The 17,883-nt window shown below is 50.5% G+C and overlaps 1 protein-coding gene across 3 annotated transcripts in view; it reads left to right on the forward strand.

Annotated features, from left to right (window-relative positions):
- Positions 1–17,883, forward strand: part of LOC119452904 (caskin-2) — a 341,285-nt gene that overhangs the window by 237,329 nt on the left and 86,073 nt on the right. For 2 of the 3 annotated variants that reach the window (XM_049667374.1, XM_049667375.1), the window contains 3 exons: positions 6,565–6,653; positions 6,875–7,050; positions 8,067–8,216. The exons of the other annotated variant lie outside the window; for it this stretch is intronic. In XM_049667374.1, coding sequence (XP_049523331.1) covers positions 6,565–6,653; positions 6,875–7,050; positions 8,067–8,216 — 415 coding nt within the window. The remainder of the gene's footprint in view (positions 1–6,564; positions 6,654–6,874; positions 7,051–8,066; positions 8,217–17,883) is intronic. 3 annotated transcript variants of the gene reach the window in all.

Below are 17,883 nucleotides of genomic sequence, written 5' to 3' on the forward strand. Positions count from 1 at the left end.
GATTTTACATCCAAACACCGGTTGTGAAAGACGGCAAGCCCAGGTTGATCGCACTAGCTCTATATAGCTTGCGTATTATTATTATACCGGAATACATTGAACGCAGTTTGAAAGCATAAAGGCTTGCCTATTGTTTAAGTGGGAATTACGCCGTTTTACAAACTTGGACCATGGTCTGTGGAGACCCTGATATACGCGAAATGGTCTATAGACAATTTTGGCCGTTTACAAACACACACCCTAGTTTGTTTGATACTTGGTTACACGAAATGGTCTATTGACATTTTTGCTGCTTACAAACACAGACCGTGATGTTTGTTTGGTCCTGGTCTATATACTGTTTACAAAAATGGACCCTGGCAAGCTTCCGGTTCAGCTCACAGTAATGAGGTGGGCAAGGAAGGCACGATGGCGAGCTACAGCGACAGGCTCAGCCCTATGCAAGGCGCCATGAAATGACCGCGGGTGATCGAGGAATTTATAATTGAGAAGGCGGCGGGTTTCCGGCAGTTGCGCAAGGTATTGATATCGCAGCTTAGCAGAATTCGGTGTACGAAGCTTTAATCAACGTACTCGTTATTATTGTGCAACATCGTTCTTGCTTCCTTATGTGTATAGTGTATACTTCTCGGACACGTGCGCACGGCCCTCGGGCATGTTGTATTCCGCAGCTGTTCTCCTCCGGGGTTCATTAAACCTTGCGAGTCTCGTTGTTTACATTTTGCGCAGGCCGTAAACCTATTTTCGTTCCTCACGGCCGGTTCGACCTTTGCGCGGCTTGGCTTTTTTGGGGGGTGCGCCACGGGCGGCCTGGATTGGATAAAGTCGACGCCGCCGCGTCTTCTTCGTTACCGAGGTGTTTCTCACGCGTCCTCATCGGCGCCAAGACGGCGCCCGAGCTTTTAATTGGACGCCCCGGGACTCGTTTGTGACCCCGGGGAATGAATCCGGGGCTCCTGAAGATTCTTTCTCCTCTTTTTTGTTGTTGTTGTTGCGCGTGAGAAAAACAAAGGAAATGCAAGAAGGAAGGCGCGATCACCAGAGTTCAGCGATTTCCTTCCACTCTGAACTCATTTACCGCGCGATAGCTGCGGGAACTCGCAGCGGACAGCACCATCTTTACTCGAAATTGCTCGATTTCCTTGATCCTCAAATAATGGTCTCTCAAAAGCAACTCTTCTGTGATGCGCGCAGCGGCCTCTTCGTTCGCTACGCGGTGTTTTTGCTGGCCGTGCCTTAATTGCGAGATACAAGGCTCCCACGCGCAAGACCATTCGGAAATGTTGCGCGATAGGTTTGTGAAAAGCGCGTCCGGATCCCAAGTATACGCATTGTAAAAGCGGGCATGCTTTTAGAGCATGAATGAAGGAAATGAGGGGGCTTTGCGTTGTGCAGCCAGCCTTTCGCAAGCTGCGTGCTGCCAACGCCTCCTAGATATCCGTACTGTGCGCTCTGCTTTATGACGTCATGCTAATTGGACCGAAATTTCCGCTGTCAAGCCCGGCGTGACGAAAGCGGTGACGTCAAAATCAGAGCGGCTTACTCGGGAGCATCCCGACTAGATACTGTGGCAGTCGGGTGAGGTAGCGTGACGTCATGGATCGAAGTGCGCAGACGTTGTGCTATGTAGGAGGCGTTGGGGAAGCCACCCCCTTCGCGGTTTCTCCATCAAAAACAGTTTGCCCAACACGTGACCCTGCGCTCGGCGGAGTTTGCCCCAGTACATGTGCGCGTTAATCGGGAGGTTTTATTATCGACGCGCGCACTCGTTCGGGTGCTTTGCCAACCTCTCCGTGCTCATTTTACCCCCGACTTGTTTGTTGCAGATTCGATCGTTTATTGTAACGTAAGCGTTTATCGTCTTCCTCGAAACTGGCCAGTTGGGGGGACGGCAGCACGCTGCTGTCGCACCCGTTTTTCTTTTGGCAAGGGCTCGCGCTCAGCGGTGGTGGAAGGCGACGCGCGAGAAAGTCTCCTTCTCTGCACTTCTTCGCCTCTCCCGTCTGCATCGAAGAATCGGCAGCAGGTGTAGCGCTTCGCGGCGCCCGCCTTATCTGAGGCGAATAGGTGCGACCACGCGGTCTTGAACGCCATTACCGAAGTAGCACAACTGTGTTCTTGGTCTAGCCAGAAAAGGAGCTTTCTAGTTGTGTATGTTTTCTTTTGTTTTTGTTTTTTTAATTCCTGGTGTTTTCAATGTTTTTAATTGTTTGCTGTTACAGGATCAGCCCTTCGTCGTGTTTAGTTAAATTCTCTTGTCGTATGCAACGTTAGTGCGTACTAACCAGCCAAGTAAGCACTCTCTTGCAGTCGAATTTGCATTTCGGTGTATACCGGGAAACGCTTTTCCGCATGGCTACGTCCTAACAGAAATGGAAGAGATACGACAGATCTGATCGAACTCAGCAGTGTCCGATTTGCACTTTTTGAGAGGAAAGATCGGATTTCTTACCCTGATCACTTGTTCGCTTGTTTTAAAACCTTTACGCAAATAACGTGCATAGTCGTCGTAGCGCCACCTGTCGCCGCTGTGGAACGCACAGCGTCCTTTTGGCGCATGGCCTCTGAGACCTTCACGGCGCGGGAGCTGTCGCGGTGAAGATCTTTGAGTCCATGCGTAGCGCGAGGTACTTTCCCCGGCTGTGCTTCGCAACACGGACTACACCTGTGTGCTTTTACCCGTGCGTGACAGCGCTGCTCAGCGCGCGTGCAACGCCCAAGCAACTTTTAATTAGAGCGTCGTCTTGGTTAACTCTGAACACTACGCCACCTAGCAGGCAAGACTTGCGGCAAAGCCGCCAACTGCAAGAACACGCAGCAGAAGTCGGGAGGCATTCGCGGTAGCAGTTCGCTATAGAGCTGCACCCTTCGAAAACAAGAAGGCATTCCTACCATGCGTAGCGATCTTTTATGTTGTTGGCAGGCACTTTATGCCTCGAAAACTCCCACGCCTCCCTCTGTTGTGGTGTTCAAATCAAAACGCGCACATCAACGCCCTTTGTTGTCCGTTTCATCCTTTCGCATTTGCCGGTCCGTCTGCGTGCGCTCGCATAATAATTGCTCGCTTCTGCACCCGTGTGCTTTCTGTAAGCGCGCGCGCACATGTGCTTTGTATTTTTTATTCTTTTCGGCCATGTTGCTTCGCGTGTCTCTATAGGTTCCGCGAGGGCGCGATTTCTTTCCTTCCTCCGGCACAATCAGTTCCTCATCCGCCTCGTTTCTCGTGCTTTATTCCTTTTTTCTTTCCCCACCCGCGCCCGTCTCATAAACTTTTTATTCCGTTCTGCGGCCCCGCCCACGTACGCCGGTCGACGTCGCTTCTTTCATCTGTTTCTTGCTGCCTTATATACCGTCAACTCCCCCATGCCTGTCTTGGCCGCGCACGGTCGACTGCCTCGGTGTCTCCCGTTTTTTTGCCTGTCAGCCGGCGTTGTGCGTGTGACCTAGATTATGCTCCTCCGGCCTGTCGATGTCATCTGCCGCTCGCGATTCTCGGATTAGGCCCGCTCTCGCCGCACAGCTGCTGTATGACCCCGCACGCCAGAGAGCTCCTTTTCTTCATTCTTTCGTTGTTTCCTTTTTCTTCCATCGGTCGCTCTGTTTCTCTTCCTCGGAGATCGTTCCGTCTGGGCGGGGGGGTAATGAGTGGGTGCTCGTGGCAGCGGCAGTATATGCGGCACGTGTGCTTGGCCATGCGATCTGGTCTCGTCTCGTCTCGTCTCGTCTTGGAGCGGATAGAGCGTCTCGGAAGCCTGGCCGTGACGTGTGCGCGTTACCGTTTGCCGTATAACCGCGTTACCGGATCCCCAGGGCGAAAAACACTGGCTCTCCCGCAATCGAAAGTAGATGCTACCAATCGAGGCTACCATATATGGAGTCTTTTGCTGCCTGTGGTGTCACCGCCTTCAACCGCTTTTCTTCTTCCAACAGTGTAGCGCGCTCAGCGTCTGTCGCTACTTTTTCTTCTTGTCGCGGGCCGCTCACAACTCACGGACCGCTGGCGTTCAAAAGAGCACAGGCAACCTCTCTCTCCGCCTTTTGAGCGTCGCTATTGAAAATGACAAATAAAACTACAGCGTACTAGAAGCCGCAGCTCGAGTGAGATTGGGAACAAACATTAGGAAGGAATCGGAAGCAACATTTTTTTGTAACTTGTTTGGGCAGTAACTAGCGTATGTAATGCGGCCTGTACAAAGGGTTGGAGGCCAGAGACGGCATTTTCTTTAGTTTTCACTGGTTGCCCGGATGATCTCGTTTTGCTCTCGCAACGATGCCCGGATATTCGCGTTTGAGTGCCTGGATAACGGCTCTTGCTTTTGGCTCAAAGTCACTCGAAGGTCGCCGACAACGGGAGCTAAAAGCATTTCATGCTTAAAAACGGCATCGCCGTGATGAAACCGATCGTGCTGGGTATGTTTTTAAGCCGCCTTGTTCGAGCCGCGTCTGCTGCCGTAAGTGTTAAAGGCAGCGTCTGCGGCTTAACCCTTGCGAAAGTAGGCAGTTTTAACCGTATCGCATTATCGTGCGCGGAACGGTGCTTACTGTGTACGGTAAATAGATCCCGTGCGCCAAAGCGCAGATGCAGGCAAATGCAGACACGGCTGATGTCGAAACATCGCACAGCTGAATCTCTCTCGCACATCTCCGCGCGATTCAATTTTCTATAGCGAGAAAAGTCATGCAAGGTGTAAACGTTTCGGCACTTGGAACGCGTACACATGGCGTTCGCATGTATCGCGTGGGAACACGATCGTGTGTATCGCGGTATTACGAGTTTTAGCGTATACTGTAAACAAACTAGCTCAGGCGTATTTCGGAACACCTAGACGAGTTTCCGGGAATGCCAGTGCTGTTGGCGACATCTAGCGGCTCTGTGATCAGCCAGATTGCGTAGTTTTCTCTTTCGTGTCGCCTGTCTCCTTTGTCTGGTAAATAAGAAAATGCATATTCATTGTGGCCGTGTTGCTGCTGGCACACCTGCGTCGGCAGTTGAACACAATTGCCCGGTAAACTGTAGCGTTTTGTGCGCTTTGTCTCAATGATGCACTGACGCGACGTTTGCGATTTTTTCATTTTTGTGCTAAACGAAGGTCCTCGACCTCGATACCACCGGAAAAAAATAGCGGTGGGCTTCGGACCCTAAATAGTTTACTAAATAGCTTTTCGAAACGTCGCTAGCCGTTCTCCTTGGACGCGTCTAAGAACCCGTGCCACCGCTGCATCTTTTTTCTTCTTTTTTTTTCGCCGTTGTAATATTTCCTTTTCATTTTTCTTTTCTCAATTTCAAAGCCATTTTTCTTTTTCTTTGGGGGGGGGGGGGGGGGTATTCATAAATATATTTTGTGTCACTACTTCGCACCAGAAACGCTGTTTCCGTTATGCTTATAGAAGCAGGGGCACGGATACAATTCGTTCAGGATTTTTCCGGCTGCGGGATTCCAACTGTTGACCTGAAAGCCTGCGCAGGTTCTGCACGCGCACTACTGATGTCACGGGCCAATCGTTGGCGGCATCATCTTAGAAATTACAAATTGAGTAACCTACGGCAAATGGCTCACAGCACAATAGAGACTTTAATGTATCGAGCAGCGGACTAACAATGGAAGCCTTTGATCGGAACCAGTGCTTAGATTTAGAGCACGTGACTTCGTCAGAACTGAGGATTCCCTTGTTCGCACATTGTTGATTACGTGGAATAAAGGTTGCCTGACACTACCTCAGAATTAATCTTGGAATACTGTAATGTATACCGCATACAGACGAGAACATAGAAAGGTGCATGAAACACGCAGACGCGGCGCTAATGCCGTGCCTGCGTGTTATATGTGTCCTCTTGCTACATTAGTATTACAAGATGCCATAGCAACAAGCCCGCATTGCATCACTCAGAATGAAGTCGCCAACAGTGGTGCCAAGTGACAAAACTGTTCGTGCGCCTATGGCTGTGTTCCAGTACTCGCCGTAGAGGGCTAGATGGACAGCTAAGCTGACAGTGACCATTTTAAGACCTGTTCCAATTCTGACGTAGTCGCAAAAAAAAAAAAAAAAAAAAAAAAAAAAAAAAAAAAAAAGACTGCTTCGCGATGACAACATGCACCGAATTCAAAAACTGTTCGGGTTACCAAACAAAATGGCGGCTCAGCACAAGCCTTGGAAACTCGGCGGGAAGCTTCCTCTGCGCACAAGAAAACGTAGTCACTGCTTTCTTATGTGCTTCATCTAAGCTATGTTGTGTTTTTTATAGATTCGCGCACGAGAAAGGCTGAGAAAAATAATATGTGCTTTTCCTAGCTTTTTTGTCGACGCAAGGTGGCGTTAATTCGCAGAGATGTCATCTTTCTCATTAGCTGTCAACGTAGGCCGTCTCCAATGCTAGGCAAAATTTGAACAAACCCTATTCTTGAATAGGTTAGCGTGCTTCGACCTCACGGGTATAAGAACTTGGTAAAGAGCTCGGCTTCTTTTTGAAAATCCTGCTTAATACTTTAAAATGGCATTTTGGAACACAGCCTTACTGTAATGCGCGCACATATGCTCAGTTGAGATTCCTTTTTGTGTTCGCAGATGGCACCTTTGTCAAGACCCCAGAGCCATCCGGGCACTCCCTGTCGGCATGCCCACGACGCCACTGCCCCCCGGACTGCCACCTGCCGGTGAGTGCGCGAAACATCGAACAGTATGCAAACTTCGAACTTCAACAGCGAAGCGTTTATACCGATCTTCAACTTTGGTATATTTCGCAAATGCCTCCACAGTTACTCTAACCGGACGGTGCACTGATTGCGAGCAGCCATTAACACACTGCGTGTAACTGACAGCATAAGCTCGATGGAAGCCCCAGATTGAACGGGCGACTGGCGTTGATTGCGCGCAGGCAACCGGGGCGTGTGCTACATCGGCGCGGCCGGTTCGCTGGACGACACTGGCGTGACCAGCAGCGGCAACCCCGGACGGGATAGCCCGAGCGGAGGCAGCGTCGAGTCTCGACACAGCAGCTCCAGCCTTGACTCCGGCCGGGGGTCTTCGTCCAGTTCGTCCGCCGATTCCAAGGTGGGTGAAAGCGATAGAGAGAGAGAGAGACAGAGAGAAAATGATAAATAAAAGGCAGGGAGGTTAACCAGGACTGAGCCCGGTTGGCTACCCTACACTGGGGGAAGGGAAAAGAGGGTCCTCTGTGGTATCCGAGACCACCTGATAACTTCGAGGGTGTACAGCGCATACGGTAACAACATGGACACGAGATGTCCGTGTCTCCTTTTCTGTCCCTGTTGTTACCGCTGCGCTGTACACACTCGAAGATGCCTCCCCAACTAGCCCAAGCAACCTCTTTGATCAACTGATAACAGCGCGAGAAACTAGGGAGGAACGTAGAAGAGGCATGCGCAGAGCTGACTTCCAACTGGTCTTTGTCACCACTGTGTACGTATCTTCCACGTTCGTCCCTAGTTTTGCGCGCTGTTATCAGGTGATCATGAATATAACCAACTGGTCCGAATTTCCGCACGGCGCTATTTGCGTCGCGTGTCCGTTTTGACTTCCGCCCTTGTTCACGAATCACCTCGAACACTCGATAGTCTGTCTTAAGACGTAAGCGACGGGTTCGGCAAGAGAAGTAGTCGGTGTCGGAGCGCGAATTAGTACACCGAGCGGCTGGTTAACGAATGGATGACGAGTCGACTGATTGGAAGAAACAAGTTAGGGAGAGTGACCCAGTATGGGAACCATCAGGTAACACGATAGAGACCACGGGCGAGACGAGGTACTAGCCAATTACTGACTTAACCTTGATTGTACTTGTAGGTTTCTAACGTTGATAGGTGGCTAGTAAAAAGTTAGTAACTGTCTGTAAGGGGATTACTAACTCATGCAGTTACAGACTTCTTAGACTGAGCTTTTTAAGAGTGTGTGTCATGCCGTCGAAGGAAAGAGGTCATTTGCTACGGAGATGGCGTTTATAAGCGGCTGATGTAGCTGTTCGTACCTTCCCTACTGTGGTACGTTCAGAGTTAAGCACCTGTAGAGCGTATACCATCGTGTACTCACTCGTCTATCGCTGTGTTTCATAGGTGGCGCACCGGCTGTCGACGGGCAGCCATGGCTCGTCGAGCAGCCTGACGCTGACGAGCAGCGTGGGGAGCCACATGAGTAGCCTCACCCCGGAGGTGGTCGTGCTCTCGCCCCTCAACGTGGCCGGACTACTCGTCAACGGAGTCTCGGTCAGTGTGTACGCTTAAACACCTATCCCCCCCCCCCCCCCCCGCTTTTTTTTTTTTTTTCTTTTCAGTGTGTTCTGAGCTGGCACATGTTGCAGCGCGAGCACGGGCAAAGCAAACCAGCCTATAGCCTGATCCTCTCCAACTCGTACATTACTCATAAGAAGCGTGTAGCCGTGACGACATCGCGACTGACGTGAGGTGAACGCGCTTGTGCGTGACACGCATGTGTCATCGAGAAGGAGACATCGACACTCGTGTTTACTCAGGCAGTTTTGTACCTCTTTTCTTTCGAAGTGGTAGAATCGCTCAAGTATAACGACGCCCACGGGACGAATTCCTGAGGCATCGTGCTAAACGCGCAGCGCAAACGCAGACCCACAAGAAGGTTGATGCAGCACTGTGTGTCCGCCGCATCTCCTGTCTGTCTGCGTGTGTTTGTCCTGCGCTTTCATATTTTGAGAGCAAACAGGGCTATAAGCGGGAGACAAGAAGAAGACGGAGGAGGCTTGCGCTTGTTCTGTGTGCTCCGTTTTTTGGCGTTGTTTGCTCCCCAAACATGTGCCGATTAGCCCACCTGCTCGCGCTAGTGCGTTTTCATGTTTACTCACCGTAGTGGTTGCACCATGTTGTTTCGTGAACCTAGTAATAGCAGCTCACAAGAGAGAGAGAGAGAGAGAGAACGGTGGATGACGCAACGTGGGCGTCCACGTGACGTCTTCTCTTACCGCGTTGTTCTCTTGTGCGCCGCTACTAGGTGCCCAAGATGTAAGCAGCTTGCCCGGTTCGCGACTCCCATGTTAGCTCATGTCCTGCCGCATTTAAAGAGCCACTGAGGTGCATTATTAAATGCGTACGCATTTCTATGCCTACCCAACGAGAATCTTGTGCGTCACGTACTACGAATGCAATGCCTCATACCCCCGTAGGCAATGGCCCATACACCTGTAAGGGCTACTAGCGCACAGCAAAGTGAAATGAACAGTGCATGCGTCCATTGAAATTGCCCACACCACACATAGAACAGCATACGTTTTAATAAAGAACAAGCTTAAAACAAACAAGAACAAGCTTAAATCAAGCATCCGAATCAGTAAAGCATTGCATACTCCCTTCAGCAATTGTAGTGGTGGTTTAGCAACAGCTTCGCTGGACATCCAGCTTGATAAGGACCGATAAGAGTTGATAAGGGTCGGATCGTGTTCGATAAGTTTGATGACGGGAACAACAAGCAAGAGTTCAGCGCTTTCAGGCCTGGCGTTGTAGCGGTGTAAGGTGTCGTTGTGGAGCACAAACATCCGTAGGGAAGGGTCAGGGTGTGGTGAGTTGAGACCGTCTATAATAGGCCGCAAAGATGAGTCGCGGCGCTGTTCGTCAGCTATGTGGACGAAGTCTGTAATGGCCAGAACAAAGGTGTCAGGTTCACCTTACAGTGTATCAGGGGGATCGACCGGGTATCGTGACATGCAGTCAGCGTCTTGGTGAAGCCGTCCAGATTTGTAGAAAACAGAAAATGAGTACTCTTGCAAGCGGAGTGCCCAACGGCCAAGGCGACCAGTGGGGTCCTTGAGCGAGGAAAGCCAGCAAAGCGCATGGTGGTCTGTAATAACTGAAAAGTACCTGCCATACAGGTACGGGCGGAATTTTGCGATGGCCCAGACGAGAGCTAAGCACTCGCGTTCAGTGATCGAGTAATTTTGCTCCGACGGCGACAGAAGGTGGCTTGCATAGGCGACCACGCGGTGGAGGCCGTGCTGCTGTTGTGCAAGGTCGGCGCCTATACCGTGGCCACTGGCGTCGGTACGAACGTCCGTGCTGGCTGACGGGTCGAAATGTGCTAGAACAGGTGGGTTCGTTAGGATGGCAACGAGCGATGAAAAGGCGTCCGCTTGGTCACGACCCCGAGTGAAAACGACGCCCTTCTTGAGTAGGCCAGTTAGAGGGCGGGCCACTTCCGCGAAGTTCTGGACAAAACGACGGAAGTACGAGCACAGTCCAAGAAAACTGCGGACGTCCTTGGCCGACCGCGGAGTAGGAAACTGTATGTATTTTCCTTTATTCTTTATGGCACATATAGCTTTCTTTGGCTATTTCGGCCGTTTTCATTGTCGGAACAAAGGCGGCGAGGCTCGCGTTGTTGTGCGCGTTCGTTACCGACTGAGGCGGGCGTGTTGTCCACGCAATGAAACCACAAAACGCTACCTAAACATTTCACTGCAACAAATGATAGGCGTCAAACGCACTATATATTCCCTTAATAAAGCGAACAGTTTTCTATAGAAGCATTCGGGCTCTTCGCTTACATAGGATCATCATCGATGGTATCTGCACATTCTTTTTCCTTTTTTTTTGGGGGGGGGGGGGGGGGGAGGTGGCGGCGGTTGCTTTTTAATCTTCTCCCGTTAATCACGCCTTCCGTTCGCGGGGTTACACTCCCGTACGTAAACGTAACGAAGGCTTTGCGTACTCATCCTCTGGGAAATATCCGCTCTGCTGGCACATGGGATAAACTGTCGCGCGCGCCCGGATGTTTGCTCAGCGGACGCGCATTCATGCGCGCCGTCCTCGTCTCAACCACGACGCCGTTCGTTTGCTTACCGTTCATGCGGATTGATTGCACGCACGTCGCGATGTGCGCTGGAAATGAACTGGCGCTGCAATGAAGATTTTTTCGAACGAAAGCCTCCTCCTCCTCTGCCGGGCGTTCAAAAAGCTTCGTTGTTGCTCCCTTAACGTCCTTAATTCTCTGCTCTCTTTCCCCCATTTCTCTACCCCTCTCTTATTATGTCCCTCTCTCTCATATCTCCCTTCCCCCGTCTTCTTTCTACTCTCACCCTTTCTCTTCTTTCCCCACTCTTTTCCCCCAACGCTGTGGTCGCCCTAACCGCGGTTGAGGAATCCACGACTGTGCGAGAGAGTTGCCGCTGTTTTTCCTCTTCTTTACAGCACCACCTTCTCCCTCCCCCCGCCCCCTCTCTCTTTACGCTCTCCACCTGCCCCTCTTGCTCTCGTACTTCTCTCACTCTTTTACAAGCGTGACATAACGAAACATGCGCTCCAATAAATCGGAGTTAAAGAACGCGTACATTCCTCCTCTCCAGGGGAATCATCGTACCGCCAACGTCTCTGTATTAAATAAAAATAAAAAAAGAATAGAGGGGCGGGTGTTTTGGAGCGCGCAGTTTTCTTTCAGGACAACCAGCGGCTCTGTCTCTTACGTTTTGTTTTAGACTGTCGAAAGGCGACCGCCACCAAACTCCTGGAGGCGTGGCGAATGCGGACAAATAAAGAAGAGAGAGAGAGAAAGAAAAAAGCTCGCGTGCTCTTTTCTTCATCCGCCTGTGTAAAGGTTTTCGATGGTGACTTTGCTACCTGCATGGCCTCAGCCGAACGCTCATAACCGTCTTTGTTTTGATGCGTGTTTCGCCGAGTGGTTCGTGCGCCTATGGGAGGGAAGGGCTGGTTGAGTGGACAAACGAGAATGCGATGGACAAGGTGACGCTCATAAAAAATAATAAAAATAAAAAAAATAAAACGAGGACAAATAAGGGAATGCTTCAAAGGCCGCGCGCGGACTCCGCCACAAAAGTGCAACAGCAGCCCAGGTTCGAGCGCGCGGTCGAGCGGGCGGGGCAGTGGCTCTGCGGCGTTGACCTGTATATACAGGGTACAGGCAGTGAGCGAGCGCGCACCTTGCGCCCTCTGTATTACGCCCGGGACCGATGGAGCGTGTGGCCCCGTGGCGTCGTTGGTGCCTTCCCTCCGGGGCTCACCCAGTGTTCTGTTTCTTGTTCGATTTCTTTTTTCTCGTTCCTTCTCTCGCCAGGGGAGGCTATTGATTGGTGCAGTCTCCGCTCCGGTTGTTTTTGTTTGCCTAGTCGGAGCGATCCTTCAAAAAGAGGAGCTCCTCCGGCTGCTGCTCCTGCGAAAAAACCAGAGGCGATCGAGCGAGTGAAGGTGTAGTAAGCTCGTCTGCGTGGTGAGAGATAATCACGCCACTAGGGGAAAAGATAGTGACACTGGTGACTACAGCAATAGAATAGATACGCTCTGAAAAGAACTAGATACTATATATAAAGGTCTAAAAACATGAGACGAATCGATTTTGGGTTCTTTTAGCTTTCTTTGTCATTCGTAGTGCTAGTTTTTGTTTCTAGTCTTCTAGCATTCCTGCTTTCTTTTATTTTTTTTTTCCTCCTTTCTTTGTTATGATCGTTGTCTTTTTATCTTCCTTTCTCTGTTATGGTGGTTGTCCTTTTCTTTTCACATGTGCCCAGAAAGTAATAGACTAGAGAGATGCCAGAAAGAAGCAGCAACAGCAGCGCACGATTGTGATGGTTCTGGTAGCGAACGATTGAGGCGGATGGGTGTTCGGCGGGGGAGCAGCGTTTCGTTAATGGGCTTCGAAACGTGCACCGACGCCCGGGTTGAAATAGCGCGCGTTTCTGCGGGACATGTCGAAAATTCCGAAAGGCTGCAGTGCTAAAAGCCAAAGCAACTTGGAGCTTGCTCGTTTTCCATCGCCTTTTTCACTATTATTTCGTACCAACGATCCGAGCTGCCCCACCTTTGGACCTTGTTTCCCCACTAGGCCTGATGCATTAGTAAGAGACTGTCTCTTAATATAGGTGGTCTGTTTTTCTTCTTTCATTATAGCGAAAAAAAAGAAGAAAAAAAGTGGGGTGTGGGAGGAAAGGGGTCGTGCAAGAACCCTGGGAGCAGGATGGTCAAAGTCAACTGATAGCTTCCCGGTAGACCTGCTGAAATATGTTGCCTGGTAGAGCATTTCAGGTGGCGTTCAAATCGACGCCCCAGCGACGGGTCTCACCGGCCAACAGAAGCCAATCTCGAAGGCCGTGCTTTTACCAATTGCATGCGCCGGAAGCGATCGATTAGCCGGAAACACATCATAGACGCCACGCTTTGTAGACCACCTATCGATTAGATTGGTTAATGCTACGAGCCGTGTGGGTGCTGTTACATGTCACAGCTACTAGGATACGAGTATACATATGCACTGGCATTGGCCCATCAAGTCACCACCTTGGATTACGCATATCTCCCTTATAGTAGCCCGTATAGTAACCCGTATAGACTCCCTTATAGTCTAAGTGTTATCACGTCGTCACTGCAGTGCCATTACATCAGTCAGAGCGTTTCCTTTCGCACTCGGATTCATCTGCTCGCCATAGGCAAGCGCGAAACATTGCGAGCCTTATTATTCCAAGTATGGGTGAGTGGAGCTTCTATAGTTGTAGGGGAGGCCGTGAAAGATTTACTAAGGTTCTTGTGCACGAAACTCAGCCCGTTCCTTTGTTTTGAACTTGCCTTGTCGACGTGCCAGCTCAAATCGACGACCCGTTTTGGATCGCGATGTTTTTCTCGCTAGCCGTGACGATCCCGCCGAGCTTTGCGCAAAAAGCGCTGTGTTCCGGAAAAGTCCCAAGTAGCTTGTAATGGCGCTGATGATTACCGTGGTACTTCATTTTTGTTTTTGTTCGTTTCGTATCAGCTGATAACGAGGCCGCCTTCTACTTATCTCGCCTTTGTCTCTCCGTATCTCGTTGTCGGTATTTTCTTTTTCTCCAGTTTTCGTCGGGGGCCGCTGCCGTCGCTCTTTTGCACTTGTCGCATCGACGGCGCTCATTTTTGGGCTTCCTTCCTCGACTACCCCATTTATTTTTACTTTTTTTCCCCCGTCTATCTCTCACGGATCCTAATTTTTAATCCCCGTCCACCATTTCTCCCATTTGTTCACCCTTTCGCTCCTTCGACGTTTTTTTTTTCCTTATTCTTTCTTTCGTTCCTTCGTCGTCAGCATCGATTCATCGCTCTAATGTCGCCGTGTGCGTGCGTGTGTTTGTGTTGAACTGACGTGACTCCGGTGATCCGCGTTTGCTCTCCTCGCCGCCTTTCGCTTGTGCTGTTGTACGTTGTGCTTCACCGAGTACGCTGCAGCGCCTTTGAAAGCTCTACTTCTCTTAAGCTCCGTTTTAAATGACTGGCTGTGGACGAGTATAGAGAATAGTAATAGTAAATGAAAGTTTCGACGGTTGTGCACTGCTGCGCTCTGTAATGAAAACAAAAACAATACAACTGTGTGTGTGTGTGTGTGTGTGTGTGTGTGTGTGTGTGTGTGTGTGTGTGTGTGTGTGTGTGTGTGTGCGTGTGCGCGTGCGTGCGTGCGTGCGCTGCCACTAGTTCCAGTATATATAAACTTCCTAACGCACGCATTGGTGTCCAAGCACGCTTCGAAACCCTGGTTGCATTAGAACGACTGCAGCTACCGCGGCACCAAAGCTTAGACCTAGCAAATAAGGGACATGATCGACACACGGTGAAGATTAGGGCAGCGTTATAATCGGTGAAGGCATGCCGAAACGTTTTGCTGTGGCCACCGTATTTGTACGAACCCCCATTTGTACGAACCCACAGCTAGAACGCATCGAGCCATCACTCTCTCTCTGTCTCTTTTATATATATCGGCTCTGTTTTTCCGACGCGACGTATAACATATAATAAGCATCACCTATGACATGTAATAAGCAACACCCTCCCAAGCAGCCATTAACGTTACTATGCGCCTCTAGCAGACGACGTCGCGGTACAGACGGATGCCGTCTGGACCGAGCTTTAGGGCCAGATCCCTGGCAGCACTCAAGTAACAATCCCGGGGCCGCTTTAGCACTGAAGCTTTGTGAGTCCCTATGATGCAGCGAATGTTAGTCTCCCTGTATGTGCTATATACAGATACACCAGCAGCTAGGTGTAAGAAGGTAGCGCCATTCTGAATTCTGAGAAACGGCGTGTCGTACGAGAATGGGAGAGTATAGCCTCGGAGAGAGGTCTCGGAGGCGACAGCGGGAGTAGAACGGAAGCTTGCGGTGGTTCTCGCTGACCGCAGTTCCCCCGACATCAGCCCTCGGCCCGATTGTGGTACATGCGCTTTGCTGCGCTAGCCGAGCGAGTGAACTATTTTTTTTAATCCTTTATTCAAAAAAAAAAAAAAAAAAACCTCGCAGCGCCATTGTCATTATATTGCATCACCTCATAATAACTCATAATAATAATGCCTCATAATAACTCACCCGCTGCTGGCGCGTTGATAAAAACCGCTAGCGTTTGCATGATCCAGCGACCGAATATGCCGGCACAATAGAGAGACTCGGCTTCATCAGATCCACGTAAGTGAATGTACCGTCTATGAATTCAGCCCTTTTCTAAGCTAACGAGAACATGCCGACAGCGAGAAAACAGAGACCACACAGTGGTGTGTGTGTGTGTGATCGACGCTGTCACACGACGCACCTGATTGGCTGCATGACCTGCCTCGAGAACGGATTTTGTTAGCCACACGCCATATCGCCAACTCCATGCAGTGCACGGAAAGCTGCGCCATTAGAGGAGAGAACCGGCTCCTCCGCTTCTGATTGCTTGATACGACTACCCTCGCCCGACGCATCAATGCGATTCGGCTTGCCTAGCGCATTAGCGCCGTTGGTTTACTCGGATGCGACGCGCCATTTGTCACAGTCGTGGAAACCCTGCTTAGAACACGCAGGCTGCTGTCGCTTGCGATTGACTGACACGAGCCGTAGCCTTCGCCGCAGTGCACGGAGTCGGTGAGGCGGAGTACACCTCTCAGCTGCGGCTTCTACGGCGATGCACGGTACTGTAGTGAGCGAATAGACGCGTTCTCTCTCTCTTATATTCTCCTTCTCCGCCTCTCCTCCGGTCTCCTTCCTCGGCATGCGCTGACGGTGCCGGGTTAAATGGGTGTAACCAATTTTCTTGAGTAATTACACGAGACGTCGCGCCATACAGCAGGCTGCGGCGGCAAGCAAAATGAAAGGGCAAGCAAGGAGCGAGGCAGGAGGGCTTCGGAACAAAATTTTTCAGTTCCCTGCCTCCTCTACTTGGACGCAAGAGTCCACAATGATTAGAAAAAAAGAAAGGATAAGTTATTTCAGAAAGAAGAAAGGTAGAAAAAGAAATAAAGAAGGGACCGAGCCCGATATGGGTGGAGGGGGGGAATGATCTATACGGCGTCGGCCGATGTGTGTCCTCGTTTCCGCCGAAAGGTTATTGGAGCGAGGCGGCTCTAAATTTGAAACGCCGAACGACATGTGCGTGTTCGCAGAAATACAGAGAGAGACGTATTATTATTTATTGCGCGCGCATCTATCTTCAGAGCTCAATCTCTCTCTTATTTAACCCAGGCGGTGCGCCAAACAGTCAATGCAGGCTTGTTAGCTGTTGGGCTGTTGCTGCTTTCAAGGCTTTCTTCTCAGTTTGAGTGTAATATCATGGCCAAGATGCGCACGTTGGGAAAGACAAGGAACGCATATCGTAACGCGCACATTTCGGATAACGCGTTCCTTGTGGCCACCGCTCGAGCTTTACCTGTACAGTTCGTCGATCTTATGCCGATAGCTATTACGCGAGGTCTTCAGTCAGTTTGGTTTTCTAAGGTGCATAGCACCGCGCTTAACTGATATCATCGTTTATACTGCAGCAACACAATGCATGCAGCATATATAGAATGCCTGCGAGTAATCTGGCCCCGGAGTGCTGCCATTCTGGACATCGGCGAGTTCCGCCATATTGTTGAATCCTGCAATGGTGTCATTTTCAGCCAATCAGGGAGGCCGTAGCTGCCCTCTGGGCCAATCGGAGCTGACAAGATGGCGAGTGCGACAGTGTGGTGGGATTCGCACATGTCCAGAACATACAGTACTATAGAATAGGACGCCCGGGCGCTCGTGCCACTGAATGCCTGGCTTTCCGACGGATGGCTCTGAGCACACTTTCCGGCACCGGCCGGCTCCAGTTGATCATAACGGTCGAGGGGTCGTGTGCCGAGCTTCGCATAGCATTGTAGCTTGCTACAATGACTGCACAAGAGCGATTAGAACGAGAAATGTTAGGCCTAACGTTAAGAGACAGGAAGGAGAGCGGTGTGGATCAGAGACAAACGGGGATTGCCGATATTCTAGTTGACATTAGGCGGAAGAAATGGAGCTGGGCGGGCCATGTAATGCGAAGGATGGATAACCGGTGGACCATTAGTCTTACAGAATGGATACAAGAGAAGGAAAGTGCAGTCGAGGACGTCAGAAAACTAGTGGGGGTGATGAAATTGGGAAATTTGCAGGCGCAAGTGGGATCAGCTAGCGCAAGACAGGGGGATGGAGTACAAGGAGAGGCCTTCGTCCTACAGTGGACATAAATATAGGCTGATGATGATGAATCTGTTAAAAAGTGTGTAACGCTCAGAACGAACCATCCTTCATTTGAAAGTGCTTCACGTGAGACCAATACAATGAGAGAAAGTTTTACTGGCCACGCATCTATGCATCTGTACAAAAAGTAGAAAACCGGTTCGGTGACGACGATGATGATTGATACCCCCCAAAATGACGCAAACCCACACTGCGAAGGAGAGGCCAAGACAAAAAAAAAAATAACTTTGTTGTCGTCATCGTAGTCGTTGTTTCTGTGTTCCTGTTGTTTTGTTGGTATCGTCGTCGCATCGGGCAGACCTTTCTCCAGTCAGCCGCGAATGCAGCTCCACCTAGGCGGCTGTCGACAATCCGCTGTCTCTCCCTTTCGTCGGCGAACTCGCTGCTCGTCCGCACTGCTCTTGCATCATGCATTCACGCCGTTCTCG

This window comes from Dermacentor silvarum, chromosome 5 (assembly GCF_013339745.2).
Source record: "Dermacentor silvarum isolate Dsil-2018 chromosome 5, BIME_Dsil_1.4, whole genome shotgun sequence".
NCBI lineage: Eukaryota > Metazoa > Arthropoda > Arachnida > Ixodida > Ixodidae > Dermacentor > Dermacentor silvarum.